The sequence below is a fragment of the Emydura macquarii genome, unplaced genomic scaffold (assembly GCF_026122565.2).
Source record: "Emydura macquarii macquarii isolate MOO-44397 ecotype Brisbane River unplaced genomic scaffold, CSIRO-AGI_Emac_v2 contig_3506, whole genome shotgun sequence".
Taxonomy (NCBI): domain Eukaryota; kingdom Metazoa; phylum Chordata; order Testudines; family Chelidae; genus Emydura; species Emydura macquarii.
The window spans coordinates 685,787-712,782 of record NW_027133643.1 but is presented as its reverse complement, the minus strand read 5'-3'; the positions used below and the strand labels follow the sequence as shown (position 1 = coordinate 712,782).

The 26,996-nt window shown below is 41.0% G+C and overlaps 1 protein-coding gene across 1 annotated transcript in view; it reads left to right on the top strand.

Moving 5' to 3' along the window:
- The window catches only part of TRABD2B (TraB domain containing 2B), a 382,399-nt gene extending 359,478 nt beyond the window's left edge, over positions 1–22,921 (top strand). Inside the window, exon 7 of the mRNA XM_067535474.1 lies at positions 22,329–22,921. Coding sequence (XP_067391575.1) covers positions 22,329–22,551 — 223 coding nt within the window. The 3' untranslated portion in view covers positions 22,552–22,921. The remainder of the gene's footprint in view (positions 1–22,328) is intronic.
- The last annotated feature ends 4,075 nt before the right edge of the window (positions 22,922–26,996 follow it).

Here is a 26,996-nt window from a genome sequence, read left to right as displayed (position 1 = left end):
ATTTGTTGATCTTCTGAGCACATTGCAAAGCAGAACTATTTCGTATGTCTGGTTGAAAAATCCAATTTTATTTCCACAAAAAAAAATTTCAAGTGTAACAATTTCGTTCAAAAAATTGTCCTAGGCAATTCTGATTTTTTTTTAAACCAAAAAAAAAAAAAAAAACCCCAAACAAAATTAACATTTTCCTTTCTAATTGCTTGTCAAAAATGAAATGAAATTTTTAATTAGAAATGAAACCATTTTGATTTTCAGAAATCTTCATTTTGTTTTAAATTTATTTCTTTGCATGAAACATTTTGATTTCACCAAACCTATATTTTTTTATGAAAAAATATTGTGCATTTTAGCTACCTATGCAAGGATTTTTTTTTTTTTTTTTTTGCTTGGATGAATTGCATTGAGCAGATCACAGCTTCAGTAGGATGGGAAGAGTTTTTACTGTTTCCATTGTCACTATCAACTCAGCTTCCTCTTCTAATATGTATAATTAATTACTGATTATATGCTTGGGACAATAAAATAAATTGAAAGAATAATAAATGTACATGTCATTATATCATAGGCATTTGAGGCACAGACTAGGCCCTGGTCTACATTTACCTGGCGATTCGGCAGCAGTCAACGGGAGTTACGCAAACTACTCAGAGTAGCTCGCGTAACTCACGTCGACTGCTCTGCTTCCCTTCTGCATGCTGTCTACACTGCACTGCGCTACTTGAGGGGGTGGTTTTACTCAGTCGACTTCCTAATCAATTGAGCGGGTCTACACTGACCACTCAATCCATCCAGAAAGATCGATCTGGTGGCGGCAAATTTGCCGCCGTCAGTATAGACATGCCTTGCCCTTAAAGGTTTAGACTCTAAAACCACACGCAAAAAATACTACAAGACAGTAGACAATATATACACAATGGGTTGTGGACACCGTCATTTGAACACTTTATAGAATAGTCGGGTTGTTAGAAGGTCTTAAAGAAAGAGAGATGAGGAGGTTGGTAAATGGAGGACTATTTCAGGAGGTGAGATGGCTTGGAAGAAGGCATAGAGTCTGAAGGAGGTGAAAGAAAAAAATGAAATGGTGAGAAGGAAAGATTGGGTAGAGTAGAATGAGAGTGAGAGACAAATCAGTGATTAACGGGCTTGCTGAACCTTGGGCAAGAGTGTTAATGGGGTGGAGTTATTGAAGGTGAATAGAAGCTTCATCTTAATACAGAATCAATGCAATTAATACAGAAGCAAATGTAGAAAACTTCAGGAGACTTGGTCAAAAAAGAAGGAAAGGACTAAATGTTTCTAATGTAGCCATGGAACTGCAGGTCTGTTACTGGCTGAAAATGAAATAAAATCCCACCGTAAATGGGAATGGCATTTCCTTGATATCCCATTGGTGAATGTTCAGCCCCAGATGAATGCCGTAGCATTACAAACATCCATTTCTTTTCGAAGTGACAGCTATTTCAGACTAAAAAATTTAAGGCAGTGATGAATGAAGAGTGACAACGTGCAATAAACTATCCTAATCATGCCCGTATACAGTGAACCTTATCAGTTGGGCTGGAATTTAAGCCCGTTAGTCTGTTATCCTTTCTTTCAAGACAATGTAGTGATGGAAAACAGAATGCTGTCAATTTGTCCAAATTTTTAATTCTGCTTAACTGCATCTGAAAGGTAAATTTCAGTAAATTAATCCAAATTGTTTCCTTTTCACAACACACAGTGCTGAAATATAGTACTTAGTTTCATTGAAGAGAAGGCTGCTTTTCTTTTTAGGAGACCTAGACACTTTTGAAGTCTAACAGGTAAATTGTGGTCAAATGACTCTCTTCCATATGGTGGCTTTGAGATTGAAATTTCCATCATTGGGGTTTTGTTTGTTTAAAATAGTCCATCAGTCTCTCTGTTTACTGTAGTGAATGCTAAAGGGCCGCATTGCCACTGTTAGGCACTATGGGCTCCATTCTCCAGGCCAGCCAATCTGTGCTCAACACAGGAAATAGAGAGGGAGTAATGGTGCCTGTTTGGTTTGTGTTTCCCCTGTTGTCAGATAGGCTGGAACCCTGTCTAGACCCCAATATTAGTTAGAGAATAGCGTTGGGACTTCTCTAACTAGCCACCAGTTACCTATGGCCCCAGCAAGCTGCTCCAGCAGCCAAGAATAGCAGGAGCACAGAGATGCTTAAGCCATGCCTGTCTGGATCCTAACACAGGAAGTCAGGACCAAGGGTCAGAGCCGGGGCAAACCTGAGACAGGGAGTAGCAGAGGAGTGTGCAATCAATTTCCAGGCCAGGGTCCACACCGAGGGTCAGAGTCCGAGTCAGGTTTCAGGATCTGAGTCACAAGGCAAAGTCCAAATCAAGTCGAGGTTAAAGACATGAGTTCAGGAGCAAGGAAAGGTCGTGACAAGTACAGGGAATCCACACGGTTGCCTGGACACTTCCTGAGATACCCCTTAGGGTTATATAGGGCGAGGAGTCAGTCAGGAGCAATGGGGCTGCTGTCTGTCAGACCCCTTGAGGCAGGTCTTCCCATGGTCTCTGTCCACAGTGGGTCATGAGCAGTGAAGCGCAAGCTTGTTACAGGTGCTGGTAGGTGGCAACATGGAGGCATGGGTTCTAGACCCTTGGGGCCTTACTATGCCCCCGTTTCTAATCCATGCCTCCTTCAGGCCCCCTACACTACTAACTACAAGATGGGGATGTAGAGTTGCTACCCTGGCCCTGCATCACTTGGAAATTCCCTCTCTACTGACGGAATTCTCTGGTGGCCATGTCCGCGGAGTTGAAATCCCCTTTGCACCTCCAGAGCATCATAAAGGATCAACAAAACTATCTGGCCATGTGTCTCACTGCAGTATGTAACCTAAGTAAGTTACTGCAACTTGTCTCTACTTCCTGATTAATGATTAAATACTACCCCATCTATCATTTCCTTCTTTCGTTTACCCAGCAATTTTTTATTTTCAGATAACTTAATGTGATGTGTTCATGAGTGCCCTCAAACAAGGAGGACTGGCTTGATTTCTTTCTCACTTATTAGGTGACATGCTCCATTTGTTGCTCTTCAACAAACTAGTGGCTACACGTTGCAGCCAGTTATTAAACAGTTCAGTGTAAATATCAGCTTCCAAATATCTCCTGAGCGACACAGAGATTTTATGCATGTTTGAGTTCTTTTTTTTTTTTTTTTTTTTTTTTTAATGAAATGAAATATGAAGTTCCTGGCCAAATCTTGCTTGCTCTTCTCTTGTGAATAGTCCCATTGAAATAGTTATATGGCATTTTGATTGGATGGTATTGCTTTCTTGTTTTAAAAGTAAGGGTGTGGAACTTTAAGCATGTGTGTGCTTCCTTTGCACGCAGTCCCACGCACACATGTGCTTAAAGCTGTGCTTTATTGGATCAGGCCCTTATTTAACTTTGCAAAACACAGGCTGCTAGGAATCATGCTACTCTGAACAGTCTGACTGACTTCATCAGGATGACTCACAATTAGATCTGGTTGGGAATTTTTCAATTAATTGTTTTATCCTTGAAAAACACTGATTGGTCTAACCTGAAATTCAGAAAACAGAAGTCGGTTTGATGAAGTGCCCAAGTCAGGGGGAAGAAATGTCAAGGAAAACAGGTTCAGAAATTCTGAAATGAAAAAAATGTTGCTTTTCCAGTTCAAAATGACTTTTTGTTTAGAAATTTAAGCTAATTAGACTGAAAAAGGTTAAAACAAGACACAAAAAGAAAAAAATTAACGGTCCTAGAGTTAAGGGTTCACCAGATCATTTAGTTCACTTCCTGTATATCACAGGCCACCATCACCACCCAGCATCTGCATACTAAACTCAACAACCAAAATTAGACCAAAATATTACAGTCCACAGTAGACTAAACTATTAAGTGCCACAAGCAAAGAGTAGGGGAGACTGAGGTGCATCAGTGCCTGAGGCCCCTGCAAAGACTTAATTGATTGAGTGAGATCCCGGGAAGTGACCCATACCCCCACATTGCAGAGGAAGGCAAAAAGCACCCATGTTCACTGCCAATCTGACCTGGGGGGAAATTCCTTCCCAACACCATATATAGCGATCAGTTAGAATCTGAGCAAGAACCAACCAGCCTAGCACCTGAGAGAGGGAATGCTCTGTGCCACCTGAGAGTCCTGGCCTACCTGTCCAGTGTCCCATCTCCCTCCATGGTCATCCCTGATGCTTCTGAGGTAGGAGACAAAATGCAAAAGAAGAATACATGGAGGAGGAGGAAATCCTTCCTGACCCCTGCAGGTGACTGACTGAAGCCCTGAAGCATGAGATTTTTATTAACATAAGTCAAACTGAAAGGGACCAAGAACCTTTTAACATAGAATAATAGAAATGTAGGGCTGGCAGAGACCTCAAGAAGTCATTAAGTCCAGCCCCTTGTGCTGAGACAGGACCAAGTAAACCTAGCCCATTCCTGACAGGAGTTTGTCCAGCCTGTTCTTAAAAACCTCCAGTGATAGGGATTCCACAGCCTCCCTTGGAAGCCTATTACGTTGCTTAACTACCCTTAGAGTTAAAACGTTTTTCCTAATCTCTAACCTAAATCTCCTTTACTGCAGATTAAGCCCATTACTTCTTGTCCTGCCTTCATGGACATAGAGAAAAATTAATCACAGTCCTCTTTGTAACAGCATATTTAAAGACTGTTATCAGGTCCCCCTCTGTCTTTTCTCAAGACTAAACATGCCCAGTTTTATTAACCTTTCCTCATAGGTCAGGTTTTCTGAACCTTTTCTCATTATTTTTGCTCTCCTCTGGATTTTCTCCAATTTGTCCTCATCTTTCCTAAAGTGCAGCACCCAGAATTGGACACAATACTCCAGCTGAGGTCTTCCCAGTGCTGAGTAAAGCCAGACAATTACCTCTCATGCCTTGCATACAATGCTTCCGTTAATACAACCCAGAATGATATTAGTGTTTTTCTCAACTGCGTCACATGATTGACTCGTATTCAGTTTGTGATCCACTATAACCTCCAAATCCCTTTCAGCAGTCCTGCTACCTAGCCGGTTATTCCCCATTTGGTAGCTATGCATTGGATTTTTTCTTAAATATTTTGCACTTGTCTTTACTGCATTTCATCATGTAGAGTGTTGTCAGAGGGACACATTCTTGTCTCATTTATGTGGATGCAATCCCACTATTATGATCATCATCATGATGGTGCCTACGAGCCCTAGTCATGGATTGAGACCACAGTGTACTATATGCTATACAAACAGCTGCAGGGGGCTTGCCATTTAAGTATAAAATGAGACAAGTCAATGAAGTTGCATTGTCATAACTGAAAGCAGGATTGGGTCCAATATCTGTGCTTGACATTTACTGTGTCCAGGTAATAGTGATGGATGTGTAGAATCTTTGTGGAAATAAAATAAGTCACCGCAATATGAATACGAGGTAAATCTTTTTACTGTAGCCTGTGATATAGTGTTGACAGAGTTTCTTTCCTGGTTTTTATTAGTGCTCCTTGGATTAGCAGGTTGGTCAAAGTGCACACAATGTATTAATTAAGACTGTGAAACATGTGTTCAGTTTAAAATTCTGTCATGCATCACAACAATAAATGGAAAACTCTGACACGTGTCTCTGAAACTCTAGCATGATCACACTAATACAGCAAATTTGGCAGCCTGCTAGGGGTGATAACGTCTTTCACCTTATAAAACTACAGGGTTCATTTGTTATTCTCCAGACGTGTCTAAAGGAAAGAGATGTGCAGCCGGATTTCACATGATAAACAAGCTATGGGTCCAAAGCTACTTTTTGTTCATTCTGTTAGTTTCACTAGGCTTAAATTTCCTGATGTTCTTGAGAAACTTGCATTGCTAAAATATGATCAAGGAAATACACAGAGCTATCAACTTTTTATGTTCCAAAAATCTAAAGAAAAGTCTCATTGTTTTTTATTTGCCATCATTTAAGAAATTTAACCTCACTTTGATAATCATGGAGTATATGATACAATGTATACTTTTAGGGACAAACTAGCTTTCTTTCTTCCTTTCTTTCTTTCTTTCTTTCTTTCTTTCTTTCTTTCTTTCTTTCTTTCTGCCTAAGTTAGCAAATCTGCCCAAAAAATCAGGGGCATAACCTCATGCCTCCCACCCCCCATCATCCAATTGAGTGTTGCACGTAAGAGGGTGGGACAGGCTGTACCGCACTCAGGAAGGGCTGTTCCTTGAAGGCACAATAAGGTCCTAAATATCTTGCCCAAGGTTACAAGATGCATTAATCAGAGGCAGGGCTAGAACCCAAAAGTTCCAACTCCCAATCTCTACTCTAACCACTGTGACGTCACTTCTGTGTACAATGGGCACTTATAAGAGACCATGTCAAACAGATTTAATAAAATGTGTCTTCAACCCAGAAGGACATTTTATGGTTTTACAATAGGAGATAGGGCAAGCTACAGAAATACAAATTTCTTGCAAAATAATTCTCCAATAGTCCATGGATGATTTTCCTATTCATGCTAACTCTCTAAAACACTGCAACTTTTTAATGTATTTCTTTTGGTCAAGGACACACAAATTTTGCTTTCAGTTCAGTTTATGGAACTGTCACTGACTTTGATGGCATTTCTGCATGTCTCTCTGAGGCCACAGTGTAGCCCATAGAAATGTCTGGTTTTCAAGAGCGTGAAGAAGTAGGCAACACATTTTGTATTCTCTTCACTACTTTCAGCAATAAACTACCGTAAGCAAAGCTTTTCTCTGCAAAGTGAGGCAAATAAGCATGTAAGATAGAATCTTCATGTCTTGCTGATACAGGATTTTGAGCAGTCTCTGAATCTAAATTCTGCATTTGTTAGTGGTTAAATATTTCCAACTGGGTGAATGATGAAACTAATCAATCTACAGGCCAGATCTGCAAAGATTTTTGTACAGATAGGTACTTTCTACTCAGGAATCCAAGAACATTTTTCCTTGCTTCCTTCTCAACGTGCTGAATGGGAATGTAAATAAAGACATAAGATCTTAGATGGCCCCTTTACAGAAATTTAATTTCTGTTTTCTAGTACTTGTATGGCATCTGGTGTTTAAGAAGATGCATGTTATCTTTACATAATGTTGAGGGTTTCTTACCCATGTTTTGTGAAGCCACTTCAGGTCTGTCTGACACAGTATAAATAAAATGCTTGGTTAGTATTTCATTGCAAGAGCTGGTAGCTGCTGAGCTACGACAATGACATCCCTCACACTAAACTAGATGGTGTGCACGCTCTCATATTGCATAGCAGCATTCTACATAACGGAGGATGGATGGTCCTGTGGTTAAGGCACCACTCGGGCATATGGACTCAATTCCTGACTCTATACCAGACTTATTCTGTGACCTTGAGCAAAACACTTAATTCCTGAGTTTCCCCATTTTTTGTTTGTATTTTGTATCTCTTTCTCCCACCCCTTTTTTCTGTCTTGCCTGCTCAGGCCCTGATTCTGCAAAGACTTGCGCACGTGCTTTATGCCCTGGGAACAGACCCATTGACTTCAGTGCAGAATGTTTCAGCACTTGCATAAGCTTCTGAAGGATTAGGACTTTGGGGCAGCAAACTGTTTGGGGCAGGGACTGTTTCTCACTATGTGTATGTACAGCACCTAACACAATAGGGTCCCATAGTTGGACGGTGCCTATAGGCATTACTGTAATACAAACAATAATTATAGTGGCATCAGTTATGCAACAACTTTCTTTTTTAATATAAGGCATCATTTTCCTCCACTTTATTTCTTCTTTTTCCACCCCCTTTCCTTAACTACTTTTTATATGTGGAGCCAGTATTACTGCTGACTTATTAGGATGTTGGCCCCAGATCTTTAAAGGTCTCTACGGATCTGGGCCTTGATGTCTGTGAGCAGTGTTCTACTGGCATCTAGAACAGAAAATCAATTAGCAGAATCCTCTGTCACTATTATTATTATTATCTGTTGCTATTCCTTTTTTTCAAGGGCCTACAATGTACACCTTGCTGGCCAACTGTGGGAGGAAAGATGTCTGTACTATAAATGGAAGAGAAATTTCATTTTACCTACATAGCTTTTTAATGTTTGATCAGTTGTCCACAACTGTGCTAAATTAGGACCTGCTCCAGACACGGGATTCACACCCCAAAGTCCACTGGAGGTCATGGGAGTTTGGGGTTCAGGACTGGAACCTAACACACAGAAAAAGTCTCCTGTCTGCAGGATTTTCCATTGAATGGGTTGCTACTAAATGGCCTTTACTCTGTGTAAATGCAAGGGTTTTTTGAGGGCTATTTTTAGCCCATTCCAGAGTGAGCTCTGATATACAAGATCTTTGCTGTGAGATTTGCAAACACTTGTGTTTCTGTGTTGTGCGAACAGAGCATTTATGTTTAACCAGAGCATGTGTTCCTTCAGCTACTCAAAGGAAGGGCAGGCTGTGCACATGATCCATGCACATGTTTATTGTTGCCTATGAACAACCATGTGCAGCAAACAGACTCTGGAGGAAAGCCTGTTAGCAGATGTCCTGATGGCCCTTCCAATTTATAAATAAGAGCCTCTACATTTATGTTTTCCATATCCAGAGCTTTCACTAGCCAGATGTTCCCACGGCTGGGTCCTTGAAGACTTTAACTATGAGGATGCGTGGCATATCGTCTGTTTCACAGAAAAGAAAAGAAAAGAAAAGAAAATCAGATTGCTGTCTCCTATCAAACAGATGAGGGAGGAAAATCCACTCTTTAAACTTAATTGGCTTTTCATATCCTAAATCTGACATGCACTTTGGTATAGCATTGTAAAATTGCACGTACCCTGCAAAGCTGAATACAAGTGCATCTCAGATTTAGGTGCATCTCAGATAAATACATTTCCCTTGAGGTCATTTCTTTTTTGGACGGGCTATTAAAATACAACTAGATAATAGCATTTTCATCCTCATGATAATTCTTATTTTAAAAGGCTGATTTAAGTCCACATTTCATTTATATTGAGCAATTGCTTTATCATCTTCAGATATATTTATTAAGACAGATGGTGGTGAATGGAATTAAACCAGGGATGAATTCAACCCAATATCTATCAAATAAATACAAAATGGATAATAAGCACGTAGGACCAGAACCAGCTTGGCATTCAAGCATCCTGGACTCCAAGTCGCCATGTGAAAAAAGGTTCTGTTATCTACACCACAGTAGTCCCCCTTCTCCAAACAATAGAGATCTCTCCATGGATTATGCATTTGGGAACATTTTCATTCACCAGAAACAGCTAAGTGCAGAACATGGACCGCAGTGAATTATACCCATGATGTTCACCCATTAAATGGGCAATTCTAGAAAATCGGAAACAAAGATTCAGGTAGCATCTCAGTGTCTATGGGGTCAAGTACAGTGTTGCCACTGGGAAGCATTGCAAACTTGTGCAAACCGTCTGGAAGGGTTCCCAAAAAGCTTAGGTATGGTTCCATGGAGACACTTAAGTCATTTCCAGTTAGGTTCCCAATTCAAATGTATCACAGGGAAACACTGCTGAGCTAACAGCATTTTAAGGACTGCAAGCTGTCAAAGATCTTTGTACAAGTAATCTTTGTACAAGTCCTGTCATCTCCAGGACTCCTGAAGGTACTTTACTTTGCTCTGGAAACGTTTTGAGATGGGGGACATGTGTGGTTCCTATTTCTACTACAGTGGCTTTGTAAGACATTGGAAGAAGAACATGTCTTGTGGGCAGCCAAAGGCATTAATGATCTTCAAATTTTAAACTGGCAAACACGCAACCTGACATTTTTTCTCCATGCATCAGGCCTTCGAAATCAGGGAGAGAGAAAGGAACTTGCACCTTACAATTTGCCTAAATTCAATGCTGCTCACGCATAATAGGTTCAAGGATCTGACCTGAACTTGAAGTTATTGGAATAAAATGTTCTGTTCTAAGAGAGACTGTGGGAGGGAGGGAAAGCAGACCCAGAGGACAGAGTCCAATGAATAACAGAGAGCAATATGGGGCTGAGACCGAGAAGAGAAAAAAACAGCTACACAGAGATGGAATAAGAAGCAGAGAGGAGGGAAAAGGGAAAAAACAAATCAAATGGAAAACTATAGTGCGTAGCACACCCATTTCAGCCAGCTCATGTTTTGGCTGTTTTCTCGTCTCCCTAATACATAGCACAAGCTTCACCTTAGCTGGAATAATTTGGGGTCCCAGACAACAGTACAAGAGAAAATAGCTAATTTGTCGGAACGTTTTAGATATTTCCCCGTACTAAATCATTTTGAAATCTGGAGGAGACGGTGGACATCTCTTAAAGTGTTTAACAATAAAGGAACAGAGTCAAATATATGTGTGTATTCTCCAAGCATATCTAAATGTGCACGGTTAATCCCTTGTAGCTGCAAAGAATATTTGAACTGTAGACCCATGCAATCCCAAACAAACACGTGAATAAGCATATGAGAGTGTAGGGCTATCCATTCTGTTTCTGATTTAACTAAAGGTTGAGCCCAAGACACAGAAATTTGGATCACAACATGGATCACCGCAAGATTGGGGGTTTTGGATGTGGACATTGTGGCTCGGACTGTTTTAACAGGAGAAAGTGGATAAAAGAGATGGGTTCATATTCCAAACAACCCAACATTTGGGGAGGAGGGTTTGACACTACCTGATTTAAAACTTTATCACATATGAAAACCTGTTTGTTTTACGGGGCACATGTTGCAGACCAGCCAATTGCCGATATCTCTGAAATGAGCACACTATGGGCCAGATTTGCCTAATTCTCTGCATCTTTTACTCACTTATCACATAGCTTGCGTACTCACTTATCACAATTGTGCTGGTAATCACAGTAATTGTGTGTGCAGTTGACCAGTTAGACAAGCATGTGGTCATTTGCATGCACAAGTACCATGATTATGCGTCCAGCTGCAGTCACTGAGTGCACAAGGCAAGAGCTGCATTTTTGCACATCCAGATGTGTGCACAGAATGAACATACGGACTTTTATGAGCCAGTATTGCCAACCCAGCAACTTTACTCAGTGCATTTTGTCTTCACTGTCTACATACAACTGGCAAAATGAACGGTTCCAAAGTATCTGTTCTCAGCAAGAGCTGGGTTTTGTGTAAAAACTGGGGTAGATTTTCCAGGTTCTGCGGCTGTGGAGGCCCAGTTCCTCAAAGGTTTCGATGGAAGTTAAGAGCCTAACTACTTTTGAGGATCTGGGCCAGAGTCCTAATATGAAATCACAAGGGGATCTTCTGAGGATCTTAGAGAACCATCCAAGCATTTCTAAGGAGGGCAAGGGGGAGAACTAAAGTTGTCATCTCCTGTCTCTGGACCACCCAAACACTATCCAACAAATCATAGTATTTTTCAGTTATGGTATCTTGAATTATTGTTCACAGGGATTTTAAAGAATTTCATTTCTTTTTTTTTTTTTTAAAGGATGACATGTAGTTTCCTGACAGGCTGGTTTTAATAAAGTTGAAATCTTTGTTGTTGCCAAATCCAAGAGGAATATCACATCTTTAAGTCATTAGACAAGACTGGAGTAATCACTCAGAGGGTGCGCTTCAAAGGTTATTGGTTTTTACAGCGTGTTCACTATTCTGCAGTTGTCTGAAAAACAACCTAGGTACCGATTCTGCCTCTGCCCCATTCATTGTACAAGGAGCACAGTATTTGTATGCAAGGTAATTGAAGGATTTTCCTGAAATATTTTGTCACTTGAGGTTAAATGGGAACCTGCGTGGTAGTAACGAGGGATGGAAATACATGTTAGGAAGAAATCAGAGCATTCCCGCTCCCAAAATTTCATCCAAAAAAACGAATAAAGGCAAAATAGAACCCTGTATCAAGTTTGGAGGATGGGCCAGGTCCGCACTTTTTGAGAACAACTCTGCTTTCTTCCGTGATTTGCTCCAGACCTGTACGTAGCCACAGAAGTAAAAAAAAAAAAAAAAAAATTACATCAAGAAAGTCTGTTCACAAGGAATTTTCCATATAACCATGGCAGCTGGGTGGTCCAAATTTGAGTGAGCCTGTGAAATGTTTGTGCTAGATGATGATGATGACGATTAGAGGGTCGCAACCAAGATCAGATTGTGCTAGGTACTGTACACACATAGATAGTCCCTTCCCTAAAGATCTCATTAGGTGCAAAGTGTAAAGAGAGGCAAAATGTTTTGTCCAAGGTCACACAGTAAATCAAGAGTCAAGCATAGACCCAAGTCTCATTTTTCCTACCCACTGAACTATAAGGGGCTGAGTTAAGCATTTGAAATATTGACCTCTGATTCTTCACTCACTTCCACTAGCTGGACCCAAATGTAAATTCACTGGAATTACTCCTGATTACACAGCCACAAGTGAGAGGAGACTCAAGTCTCAACCACTAGAGATTCATTCACCCATCAGATTACACAGCCACAAGTGTGAAGAGAATCAAGCCTAAACACCTAGTGATTCAATCTCCTGTGTTGCTAATAATTATCATTGTTATTTCTGGTCCCAAAGAACTAAAGTCTGAATAATGCTTCTTCCAAAGGAGTAAACGTTTTTTGCCATAAGTTTAGTACAATACATCTTTATCTTGTAGAGCATCTTCAGACAAACGTTATTCCCTCGAACTCTTGATACGCCCCAGTAACAACACTCAAGTTAAAAAGCAAGAGGAGAAGGAAACGAAGAGGTTAAAAACAAGGCAGAAAGGAAAGGGTATGGAAGGGAACAGAAAGATGGAAGGATTTGCAAAGGAGAAGACTATTGCACCAACTTTAAGTGCTCCACAGAAGAAGAGGGCTCCCAATGTTTAACCATATCTCTCGGCTCTGCAAAGTTGGACTGGAAACCTCTCACTACTTCCAACTGATGTTTGAGGCAGATGTATCCCAATGGCAGGATTTCTGATGGTGTTTTCACACATCTGGGCTGGAACCTGGGCGTGTAAAAGCAGCACAAAACCACAGACTAAAGGAAAAGGAATAACAAGGAAGGAGATTTTTTTCCAACCTCTGAAAAGGGCACGGTCATTTGGGGGCAAAGCTCTGATTTTATCCAAATTCTTCAACTTGTGGTTCTCAGCCTTTTTGATCAGCACCCGCTGGTGTTACACTGGTGAATGGACGGCCCCAGCCTGCGCCGAAGTAGACAGGGTGCAGTTTCTGGCACTACACTGGCAGCCCAGGCATTGCAGCCTAGAACAAACTGGCACGCCTCTATTTTTTTCCCTCCATTCATCTTTTTCTTCTCGCTTTCTTCTCCTTTCTGTTTTTCTCCCCTCTCTCGATTTACGTTCCCCTCTTGTTGTTCCCTGGCTCTCCCAGCACAGCTTGTGTTGCAGCCAGACGTGCCAACAGACCCCTTGCTATTACCGCTGACTTGAGCAGTGATCCCAGAGATACAAATTGCTTCCTGAGGCCGCAGCCCTGATTGCACCTGCTGTTCCTATGGCCTGGCTGCGTTAGCGAGCTCTGTGCAAGGAGGGAGGGGGAAGGTGAGTTACAATGAGCTGCCCCTTCACTCAGAGCAGAATCAGCAGCTTTCCTGCACTCTTTGGATTAATCTGCTTTCCTCTCCGCCCCATCTTCCAAAACATTGGTTAACTCATCCCTAAGAATTAGGTCCCTATTGATTAGTTGTAATAACTGGGATCTAGTGGGTCTGTGAGCTCAACTGTTGGAAAGTCGGTGAAAGTTCACAAAAGTGCTACTACAGCTTCTCGCGTAAGATTTTGCAGGAGCCACTAATGTCGGCCTAATCGCCCATCACCCACTGTTTGGATACCAGCAAACAAGGCTTAGGTGTTTTTTGCCCTTCCATCTGATAGCTCTTGCGTGAGCATGGAATTTTAAGGCCTCCATGCCTCACTGTGCAGATAGGCCAGGGAGACGCAGCGCACTGCCGCCGCCTTGTTACATCTTCTCAGACACGTGCCGACCAAGTGTCCCGGCGTGTTGAAAGGCTTGTTCGCAGCCTCCTGTTGGTTCGAAGCTGTCTCTTTTTGAAGAGCCCCCTCTCTCCCTTCTGGAGATAAACGGCGATGGCTGCAGCCTGAACAAAGTGCAGGACGGGTGGAATAAATAGACTGCTATCAGCGGTGTTGCACTGCCCTCTGCTTACATGGGTCACATTTTCAAAGGTTCCTGCAGCCAGGGTGGAAATTGTTCATTGTCAATTTCATGTGCAGCCAAAGTATTTGATCAAGGCTGGGTCAGAGCTTCATGATCCTTTCAGATGGAAATATGGTTTCCATTATAGTCTTTTCCAAAGGGGGCTCTTAACATCGGCTGCAGTCGGTTAAGATTTTCAAGATGTAGCTGCTCACTCCTTCAGACCATAGTGCTGTTGCATCCATGGCTCTGGTATCATTTGCTCTGCCCTGTGGCACAGCATTGCTTCCGATGAATGAAAGCACAAAGCCCAGTTGACTGAGATATGGAAAATGTCCATGGATCTGGTCTCCAAAGACCCTCGGCATGAATAGAGAATAGTAGACCTCTTTTCTAGTCAGTGTCAGTAGTAAGCCCCTTATCTTCTCTGTAGGCCACCTACCAGACAACAACATCGCTTACTCATTCAGATACACAAAGCCAGGTCATAATGCCATCACTGATATGCTTAAGGAGACCCAGTTTATTTTCTATTAACTGAACCCTGCAAAAGGTGCTGCGCACTGGCCCTGAGCCAGCAAAGCACCTACGTGCTTAATTTTAAATATGTAAATATTGACTTCAAGGGATCTACTCACGTGTTTAAAGTTAAGCGCATGTTTCAATTCTGTGCTGGATCCAGGCCAGAGTGCTCAACACGTTGCAGGCTTGGACCTTTGGGCTGAAGGAATGGAGGCTGCAGCACAGTGTCTCAGGAGAACACATGTAGAGCATGGAGAACAGCTGGGAAGACCTTTGGTCTCCAACAAGAGGGGTCAGCTTCTCCCCACCAACCAAAATAAAAAAACCTCCTTACATTTTGCCCTGTTAATTGTATTTTTTTCCAGAACTCATCCTGCGAAGACTAATACACATTCTTTAGTTTAAACACATTTGTGTGTCTTTTTGGAACCATTGCTTCACTTTACAGATTCATAGATGTTAAGGCCAAAAGAGAACATTAGATCATCTAGCCCGACCTGTATAACACAGGCCATCGAACTTCACCCAGCTACTCTTCCATTGAGCTCAATAACTTGTGTCTGACGAAAGCATATCTCCCAGAAAGTCTTGATTTGAAGACTTCAAGAGATGGGGAATCCACCATTTCTCTTGAAACTTTGTTCCAGTGGCTAATCACACTCCCTGTTAAAGAAATTGTGTCTTATTTCTAATTTGAATTTGTCTGGCTTTAACTTCCGGCCATTGCTTCTCATTATGCCTTTTTTCCGCTAGATTAAAAAACACTTTAGTACCCAGTAAGAATATAAGAATGGCCATACTGGGTCAGACCAATGGTCCATCTGGCACAGTATCCTGTCTTCTGAGAGTGGCCAATGCCAGGTGCTTCAGAGGGAATGAGCAGAACAGGTAAGCATCAAGTGATCCATCCTGTCACCCATTCCCAGCTTCTGATAAACAGCAATCCCTGCCCATCTGGCTAAGAGCCATTGTTGGACCTATCCTCCATGAACTTATCTAATTCTATTTTGAACTCCGTTATAGTCTTGGCCTTCACAACATCCTCTGGCAAGGAGTTCCACAGGTTAACTGTGTTTTGTGTGAAGAAATACTTCCTTTTGTTTATTTTAAATTTTGTGAAGTTATAAAACTTCTTACCAGCCTAACAGTCATCATATTGTATGTGGATGGTGTTAGAGGCTTGTGAATCTTATTTTATAATCTTTAGTGACATGCATAACAGTCTGATTAGATCCCATAGAAAAAACCTTTTCTAAAAAAAATGTTAAGAGCACATTATTACTGATCTCAGATCTGAAAAAGCCACCAGGAAAATAATCTGATTGACTCTTTCCACATCTGTGGATAAAAAACAAAACAAAAGCTCAATAATGGTTAAATTTGTTTTGAAAATAAATAGGAAGCACATGCTGAAAATTATTTTTATTTTTTTTAAAAAGCAACACAAGACCAATCCCAAATTCAAACCAGGCATCATTTTATGGAGAATTTTGACAGCAACATCATTGCAATTTACCAGCTCTTTGGTCTTTTAATTGCAAAATCCATTTTTAAGGCTCAGTCTCTGTTGACATGTCATCTGTATGACCTCTTTTTACCAGATATTATAAAGAAAACCAAACACTGGGCTTGTACACATTATTGTTTAGGTTGATTAACGATAATTGTCATGTATTTACATAGCCTCTTTCATCCAGATGGGTCCCAAAGTTCTTTGTAAACTATGTCTAAAAGAATCACTCACCCACCGCTGAACGTCAGCCATCTTGGAGGTGAAACGTGGCAGCTATTTAACAGGGCACAGCAACCCTTCATAGAAATTGTGTGCACCCCTTCACCACTGCACAACCCCTTCCCGTCTGGAATCCCCATTGACCTCAAAGACAGCCCTGTGAATGGAAAGCTTGCTGGATGGGATTCTCGGGAAGGAAGTGATAGCAGTACTGTCAACACCTGAAAGTGAAGAGGTAATTGAGGTAGACAGACCCATTTGCTCAGATTGGAGTTAGATTTTTCATGACCCTTGATTTCCTAAAAAGGTGCTGTGGTTAGGCAGTGGGACCCAGGACACCCTGGATCTGCCTCTGGTCTGCTGAAAAGTCATTTTAGGCCATATTTTCAAGGTATATAGACACCTAAAGATGTGTGCCTAGTAAGATTTTCAAAAGTACCTCAGTGAGGCAGCTTTGGCACTCTGGGTCTCAGTTTCTCCTTCTGTAAAATGGGAATAATGATACTGACCTCCTTAGTAAAGCACTTGCAGATCTACGGATGAAAAGCATTGAATAAGAGCTAGGTATTATCATCAGGGTTTCAATTGTATATATCACCTGAAAGACGATATCTCCAGGAGAGAGCTCCCATTTGGTGTAGAGGATATTTGAACTTCACAAGCTGTGCTAAGGAGAAATGTTTTGCTTACAGCTTGTTACTCCTATGGATTCTACTATTGCAATACCGAGAAAACCAGAATTGCTATTTTGCTACTCCTCAAGAGCTACCAAAACGGACTCGATCACCCAAACAATATATAATGGCATTGTGTGTGCGTTTATTTTCATTTTGGTGTGCTCTCAGGTCAGCAAGTGCTTATGCATATGCCCAGTTTTAAGCACGTGACGTCAATGGAACTATTCACATATTTAAAGTCAGGCATGGGTTTAATGCACCTGCTGAATCAGAGCCTGTGTGTTTGCTGCTTTTTGAGACAGGGTCACAAGTATTAATGCTGGGAGGGCAATGAATGGCTACAACACTGATTTCAAAGCTGCCTTAACAGCTGATCAAAAGTACAAGCTTGCAAATGGGATCCTGCTGGTCATTTGGCTGGGAGAGACCAGGAGGTTTCCAGATTCATATGACGATTCCGTAAACAGAAGGAAAAACAGAAGTTTGATCAGAGTTGAGCCAAGTGTTTGCCCATTTATTACACGTTATGCAGTGCATTTTATTGAAGGCATTTTAGCAAGGCCAAAAGGCTCCGATATGGAACAATTCTGCAGTGGCAGGAGGATGGATTAGATGCTCTAAGAAGTATTTTCTGTCTCTAATATCTGCAGTTTATTTTATACTGTTAATTTGTACATTTAGGGCCTGATCCAAATGCCACTGAAGTCAACGGAGAGGTTGCTATTAAGTTCTGTGTGCTTTGGATCAGCTCTTCATGCCCAAGATAGGTGCCAGAATCACAAACAGAGGTCGTATACCCACATGAGAGCACAGGAAAAGACAGTACAAGCCTCTCTCCACTGATCTGCCATTACACCATGGTGCCGTCCTGGAAGGACAACTATATGGTCCATCCTTCCAATCCTTAGATGTGCTGGTGCAATACGGGCACTGGTTTTGATGCAGTTCCATTGTGTGTTGACTTTCTATGGAAAATTTCAACTTTTTTATAAAAAAATAATAATAATTTCAGCAGAAAATTGAAAATGTCAGTTGAAACCTGAACAATTTTTATTTGCAAATGCTGGCTGTGGTGCCTCATGGGAATTGTACTGAGGAGAACTCATGCCTACATTCTCCTCCATGGACCGGGCTCCCCAGCCAGACTACATTTCCCATGATGCACCATGGCCAAGAATTCCCATAATGTACCATGAGCGCTCACAAAAGGGGAGATCATGGTGCATCATAGGAGATATAGTCTGACTAGGGAACATGGCCCATAGAAGAGAATGAGGGCAAGAGGCATTCAAACTACAACTCCCATGAAGCACTATGGTGGCATTTCTGAATTCAGATGTTCACTTTTCAGCTGAAAGTTTTTGGGTTTGATTTTTCACTGAAAAACTGAAATTTTTCACAGGGAATGAGTTGCCTAGGCAATTGTAAAAAACCCACTCAGTGCCTATCTGCTTCTTTAGGAACATAAATACTTTTTGTAAATCTGACCCTTATACACTCTTGAAAATGGGACTTAGATTCCTAACTTACCTGAGCATTTTTGAAAATTTTATCCTTAGGCTGAGATTTCCTAAGGGGCCTAAATCCCAGTGCAATTCAATTGAGCTGCTAACCCCTTTAGACAACTTTGACAATCCCAGCCTTAGGTTTCATTTGAAAATTATTAGTTGTTATTTAAATATCTATTAATAAATGTTACTTACGCACATGCACACAGAATAACAACTGTGCCATTGAGATGATTCTACAGTAGATATTGCAAAGTTATTGTCAATAAATGTACATTAAACTATAATTTGCAGTGTAGCTGTTTCCATGTTGGTACCAGTATAGAGTGTCTTTTATTGGACCAACTTCTGTTGGTGAAAGAGATAAATTTTCAAGCTACACACAGCTCATCTTCAGGTCTAGGAAAGGTACTCAGACTGTCACAGCTAAATACAACGTGAAACAGATTATTAAGCATCAGGAGTTAACACATGTTGCAAGAGACCATTCATGGTGAAGTAGGCAGTTACTTCACCCACCTTGTCTGTCTATTAAATTATTAGATGTTTTTATCCACAGAAAGAATACTCACAGCTACACTAGAGAAGGTAAAAATGTGTAAGGGATATGAAGCCTCGTGCTTCAGGACATAAGCCAGCCACTAACTGACTAGCATTAGGAAGACATTTTCTCCTAGGTCAGGTTATTTTAGAATTCTCCCTCATAGGGGATTGCTACCTTTTTTTGGAATATCTGCTACTGGTCTCTGTCCAAAACATGACACTGGTTAGATGGACCATTTGTCTGACAATTCCCATGTCCCTAATTTGTACTGAACACATCTTGCTCAAATGAATTTTACTATAGTTAATTACGCATTTGTTAACTTTAGTTCTACCTAGCAATGGCATGTAATCTAAATACTGGGGATAATAAGAAAAAATAATTAAAAAACAAAAATCCCATCCGGAAAATCGGGTGATACTATGAAGCACGGGTGTGGAGTAGGAACAGAGTTGTCACAAAATCCAGAATTATAGAGTAATACTGTACAGCGATCAAATGTCTTGCGAGAGGTATTGACTGGTGTGAATGTTTAATGCCAGCTTCTACAGATAGGAATCAGACCTGTTCACGTTTATTATTGTTATTATTTTATTCGTAATTTGTGATGACCTACTCTAGACTTTTGAGCTGGCCTTGATAAGAATCTGTTACTCTTAAAATTAGTAATTACTAATGGTCATTTTGTTATTGTTCAAAAGGAAGAGATCTGTCTATTTGGATTCAGTGCAACTGAGTTCTGTATCCATATCTTCAGTTAGAACGTAGGAATGGACACACTAGGTCAGACCAATGGTCCATTTAGCCCAGTATCCTGTCTTCCGATGGTGGCCAATGCCAAGTACTTCAGAGGGAATGAATAGAACAGGTCATCAGCAAGTGATCCATCCTGTTGCCCATTCCCAGCCTCTGGCAAACAGCAATTCCTGCCCATCCTTGCTAATAGCTAGTTAGAGAGCAAAGTGACAGAGCTTAGCTAGTGTTACCTAACAAAAGGAGGGTTGAGAGGAGATCTGATGGTTCTCTATAAATACACCAGGGAGGGTGAAGAGCTATTTAAACCAAAGGACAGTGTTGGCAAGAAAAAATTGGTGTAAACTGACCATGAATACATTTAGGCTGGAAATTAGAAGATGGTTTCTAACCATCAGAGAAGTGAGTTTCTGAAACAGCCTCCCCATAAGAGTAGTAAGGGCAAGACACCTACCTGGTTTGAAGATGGAGTTTGATAAATTAATGAACAGGATTATATAATGTGGTTGCTTGAAATTGCAGGCAACTGGACGTGATGACCCAAGAGATCCCTTCCAGTTTTATGTTCCTGATTAGCTGTTGATTCTTTTGTCTGTGATGTTATGCAGACTAAGCTGGTGGAAATCAGTATAGCTCTCTTTGTTTGGCACCATTTTACACCAGCGGCGACTCTGGCCACAGATTGTTATGTTGCCTGTGCTTGGGGTTATTTTTTTATTAGATAGGATTTAATTTTTTATCCCTTTACATCCCTATTTTAAAAGTTACATTTCTTTTATCGCTTTTAAATACTTGCAGTTACTGCATGGGCTCTTGCCCCATGAAAAATGTGGCTACAGGAACTATTTACTGCCTTGCAGTCTCGTTTCACTGGTGATTAAGACAACTAGAGAGAGAATCTGTGGATACCAGTATGCGCCTTACATTGTCACGAGCGTTTTTATCATTTTCACCTTGTTTGCCAGGAGAATTCACTGCTTCTCTGAGGATAATCTACCATAGGTGCTTCATGATTTTCTGTACTCGTCTAAAGCTGCCATACTAGTGCACATGATTGCTTATTAATTACTGAATGCTGATAGAGTGATAGAATACATAGAAGGAGACTTTGTCTGACACGGGGCTTGCAGTCTAAGAGTAAAAATATGGCCATAGATGGGCCTTTTTACTTTAGATTTCACTGCGACTGGGATTTGGTCCTTGTGACATATAGGGCAATTTCCTGCAATATCTTTGGGAAATCTTACTGTATTCAATTTATGTATCATTGTGGGCCACCCAGGGACTGTATGTAGTTCCATGGGGGAGGCTAAACCCAGCCCCTCCAGGAACTAAGAACAGCGGGGCGGTGATTAGGCAAATTCCCTCAGGTTGTAACACCTCCAGAGAGGTGTCACCTCCTGGGAAGACTTGCCTATACTAGTTTACACTGGATTCTCCAGAGGCCAACAGACACAGAAAGGACTTTTGGATAATTAGTCTGAGTTTAAACTGACTCAAGGCCTTCTTTCTGGTCCATCAAACAGACAGGATCTTCTGTCCAAGGTGCAACCCCAGTCCTTAGGGAAGGGTTGGAAGGGCAGACACTGACCAGAGTTCTTGGGGAGTTGGGGGGCTGCTCTTATTAGCAAATGTGTAGGTTCTTTTATTGTTTTAATGCGTTTTCTCTGTACTGCTTTTATCTTACAACACATGTGCTTGTGTAAAAAGAGCTGGATGGAAACTTAAAACCGTGGGTTTGATGCTGATGACAGCCTCTGAGGAGAAAAGCAAAGCAGGCCTGTTCAGGCAGTCTGACTTGCTGGGAAATTCACAATGTAGGCAGGGACCCGGGCCTCCTCAGGAGGGAGTGAGATGCATCTCTCCACCCAAGAGAGGTGATAGCTGAAGTGTCAGTGCCTTTGGTGGACCATAGAGGGAAAAAAGGTGGAGTTACCCTGAACTGTGATAGTCCTGACAGCATATCCGTTCTAAATCCCAGCCCAATGGGAAGAAGCTTGATTTTTGTTTAATACAAAGGCTCCATGGATCATCAGTTATGTAGTTATCAGGTCAGACCCTCAGCTGGTATAAAGTGACATGGCTCCATTGAGTCCATTTCAAGTAGTTTGTAGCCAGTGATGAACTGCAGGTCACATCTCTAAGATTGCAGACATAGGTGTGGCCAACTGAACTTTAGACTCAAGACTCCGGGCTTCTTTTACTGACTTTTTCTTTAGGTTACATTAGGTGAGTCACTTCCCTCTGTCTCCCTTCCACCCCCTCAGCCAACCTCCCAGTAAAATAGGATCAGTTACACCTCTCTTGCAGAGATGTGGTGCAGTAATTAGCATAGTGAAATCTTCCATGGAAAGAAACTGTATCTGTGCAAACTATTGTTATTGTTACTAATTAGGAAGATGTAGACTCAGCAACTCCTTGCATACTGAAAAAAAGGATCTTGTTTAATTTTGTCCTCTTGTCTTTTTTTCTAGCACGACCACGCTACCTTCCCACATCAGGATAACCAATGGCTACATCACAGTCAATCCTCCCATTTGGTTTTCAAACCACCTGGATCAGAGACCACGTTCAGATCTCCCATTCCACAATCAGTCAAAAAGCTCAGCTCCTGGCAGCATATTGGTGCCATCCATAACTGCTTCTTTCTATGTGGCAATAGCTTATTTTCTTTTGAGTCTATTGAGGCCTTCCTGACCAATTTAGGATTATGTGCAATACCTAAAATGGAGAACAGAGATAATTTATGAACAAGTGGGTGGTTTTCTCTAAAACGGTTTCAACCTGGACCTTCTAACCGAGGAGAAATGGTAGTGCTTCTAGCTGGTTTTGTCTCTTAGCCCAGATATATTTTGAAACTCTAAAGCTTTATTGTAACACTGACTTACATCTTCTTTTTTGTAGAAGGATCTTTATTTCCCATAGTGCTATGGGGCTTTGTAAAATATATGTGTTCATATATATAAAAAAAGGAAAAAAGAAAAAGCATATTTATTCAACTGGTAAACTTATTTTTGTTGGTATTATATATGTTAATAACAGCTCCATTAAACAGCAGTGATGGTGAAACTGATAAATTAATATTTTCTATCTTTGTTTTTTAGGCAATGTGTCTGAATTTATCACAATTCAAAGATGCTGTTTTGGTAATTAAAATTTTACACTAACCCTCCAGTAGGCAAATTTGTGCTGATCCTTAAAATTAATCTGTGAGTGGGGTTAATCCATTTAGGATAATGTAGATACATTTTAGACAAATTGTGCTGTCTGTGGCCTTGGCATCACTAGGAAAAAAGGTGTGTTCTTAACATGAGTTAGTTAATCCAAGGTAAAATCCTAGTGAAGAAAAGACAGTTCGTGGTTTTCACATGAGTTGGCAAGTCAAGATAAACCCTAAGCTTCCCCCATTGCCTTTAACTCAACCTGCTAACTTGCAAGAAATGTGCAGACCGTGTTGTCTTCACTAGGATTAACAAACTAATACATCATGTTAGCGAACTCCAGTCGAGAACTCAGCTTTTTCCTAGCAAAAATGCACCTCATCAGTCTGGAGGAATTTTGCTGAGCTGATTTTTCCTCTCACTCCCTTTCTGCATGAGTGTGACTTCTCACTGGATTTGCTTCAGATTTACTAATGAGAGTAATGAGCTAATGAGAGTACAATTTGACCTACGTACAGGATTTAAATGTTTAATTGCATGCAAGTTTATAAAATTTCTCAGCTGTGGCCACACTTCATCCAGACTAAGTTGGGGTGCAGAAGCATCTTAAAGTTCACTTTTGTAGCTGCTGTGCTATGCATGGCTGCTTTTTCTGTATTGGCTTCTGGCCTGATCCAAAACCCATTCAAATCAATTAAAAGACTTCCATTGATGTCAGTGGCGCTTCAATTTGGTCCTTTCAATGGATTGTGGATTAGGTTCTTAGAAGAACATGAAGACAAAGGGCCAGATTCTCAGCTGGTGTAGATCATGGCAGCTCCACTTTGACTTAAACAGAACCATGCCAATTTACACCAGCTGTGATTTTGGCCCATTATCTATGTAGCTGGTTTTGAGCTCGGCAATGGTGGAAAAAGCACCTCTCTCGTTCATAATTTCAACCCCAATTTCAAAGACTGCGCTAGAGAAAAAAGAGCTCAAACATATGAAACGTTGCCCAGACATAGTCCTCAAGGAGAACTAGTTTTGCCAAAAGGTAGTTTGGCTAGCAGAGCTTGTGAAAACGTTTTTGTCCAAACATTTTTCTTTTTTAATGAAAAAATGAAATGACCAAAATGAAAGTCTTTGAAGAAAATTAGATTTTTTTTTTAGAGATCTGGTGCTCATATAGGCGGGTCCGCTGCTTGTTGAGCGAGGCTGCATATTGGAAACATGTTTTAGGAACTTCAGTTACAGCTTTATTTGGCTCTTACACAGCTGAGGACTTCATTTGAATATAAGGACTTAGGAGACCTTCATATTCCACCTTAACACACCTAAACCAGGAGGGCTGTATGGATGTGTTCAAGACAGTGAATGGATTATTGAACTGCGAACTGTGAACTCATTAGAGAATAAGCTATTCCACAGTAAATGGACCTGCAGGTAATGCAGGTTTTCTAGGTCTGAAGCTACAGTACAGAGGAAAAATATAAAACAAAACAGGATTATTATTACTTGTAGTATGGTAGCCTAGCACCCAGAGGCTCCAGTTGAGATGGTGGCCTTGTTATTCTAGGTGCTGTATAACCATACAGTGAGTGACAATCCCTGCCCTGAAAAGCTTATTATCTAAATAGACAAGACAGAGAAAAAGAGATTCAGAGAGCTGAAGCGATTGCCCAAGGTGACGGGGAAGATCATTGGCAGAGCTAGGAGTGGCACCCAAGTCTCCTGACTCCAAGGCCTCTGCCATATCCACTAGACCATACTGCTATTTCCATTGTTGCAAGTCTGTGGACATCTAGGAATTTCAGGGTTGTCATGCTGCACACCATAGTCAGTCCGAACTTTGCCATAGCAGCAGAGATAGAACTCCATCCCTCCTGCTCTGAAAGCATGGGTTCCTACCCCCCTGAGCTAAAAGAGAATCTCCATTAGCATTATAAGGCCTATGACACACAGCTGAGTAGTTCTGATTCTCTCCCATAAAGGATAATGGTACACATATTCTTCAGCCAGTATATTGCAATATATTTTCCACATGTATTCGAGTTATATCTGTCGCTTCCCAGGAGTTCATCTATACTTCAGTTGAAACAGACATTGGCATCATTTATTTGAATTGCTTTGTATATGGATGTTCAAATTTCATAGTGCAGTCCATGTTTTAGATAGCAATTTCCTCCTGGAGACCTCCGCTCCCATTCACTATTAGATAGGCCACTTCCCTCCCGTTCACAGTCCTAGAACATCTCTGTAGCAACTTCCCCACATGGAAAAGTAATATCAGCTAAGGATTTAATTGATAGTTGCTGTTAATGCTATTTTGAAGCTGGAGATAAGGAGGAGACGCAGGTACTGGATGATCTCTGTCCATGGACTTTAGAGAACTGTGTTGAAGTCTTTATCATAGAGGTTCCCCCAACTAATTTGATACTATTCCCCTTATGCTTTAGTGCACAGATATCTGTCCAGCTAACTGGTTTCAATCAACTGTTTTTAAAATAGACCAGGAAATAGGTAAAAGACAAAAAAATTAGATTCCCCCTAGCATGGAAAAAGTGGAATATTTAGTAATTAACTATGCTGACCCAATTCTAATAAAAATACGCTAATACTAGATAGCATATGGCTGTGTTTGTGAAAGAGCCTTTATTCAAATGGGCCATGTTAATGTCATGACTATTTTCCAGATGAGTCTGGAGAGTGTCTGTACAATTCAGAGAGGAAACATAATAATAACACCCGTACACTACCAGCTGCAGTGGGATTTTATTTTCCTTCTCCTTTTTGAGTCTCTAGGGTTCATATTTCCCAGCATTTCCCCACAACCAAGAGGGCTAGAAGCTGATTTTTCCCCTAATGAAAACTGAGATCCTCAAGTAATCACCTGAATCCAGGAGCTGGAGATTTTAGAGAAAAAAAACACCAAATGACACAAGACTCACAATACAATTGTGAGAGCTGGTGATATTGTTTGCCTGCGGGAATCACACGTGATCAACAGATTGCATGAGATTTCTGCTATTCAGGGCCAAGATTTTGGCATTGTTGAATCCAAACCTGAACACTCATTCGATTCAGTCCTCACAGCTGAGTCCTAGGCTAAAATCAATCTTAATATAGCCTACCCTGTACCTAATTGTGATATTGCAACCAATACCAGTTAACTATCAAGCTGCTCTCCTTGCCCAAAGGAATGTAGAATACCACAAGCAAAAGAGCCAAGGGGCTCTTATTTTATTTCTTTCATTGTTTCCCGTGCCACCATGCATTGCCATTTGACGAGCATGTATGGGCAGGATGGGATAGAAGGTAGATTTTATTTTGTGAATGACCTATTTTCTGTTCACCCACTCACGCTGTTGACTAATGCTATTGGCTTCCTAAAACTCTATTAGCAATGACATCCAAGCATGATTAATGATAACTTGTGCTCGACACAGGTTTCAAACTTCCCCCTTTGTTGGACCTCCCCGCCCATTCCTGCAGACTCAGCTGTGGTTAAGGAACACTCTAGAATGCAGTGCTGTGTGTTTATCTAACCTCATTGCTATTGAGCTGGCAAGAGAGCGAGAGATAATCCAAGCCATCCTTCATGCAGTGATCAATCTATTGGTTTGAACAGGTATCTCGTTACAATACTGTACACCAATTTAAGATGGCGCTTTTCCACGGCATGTTACAGTTATGTCAGAGAAACCGAAGTGCTAAGATTTAGCTTTTTAAAATCAATCAATCAATGTTATTGTGCAAAATTGTTATCTGGTATTTCTACCCGTAGTTTTGGTCGTAATAAGCTTGAGCCATATCCCTCGAGTGATCAGTGTTCCACAGAGTGCTCTGCATTCCAGCTTCAATTTTTAACCTGCGCTAACTGGGCAGGATTAAAATTCAGCTGCCTGATTCTGATCTCCGAGCACCAATTTTGCACCAGCCTGACTCAGTGAAGCTACTCCTGATTTACACCGGTGCAGAAAAGAAGAGCAAGTGGTGACT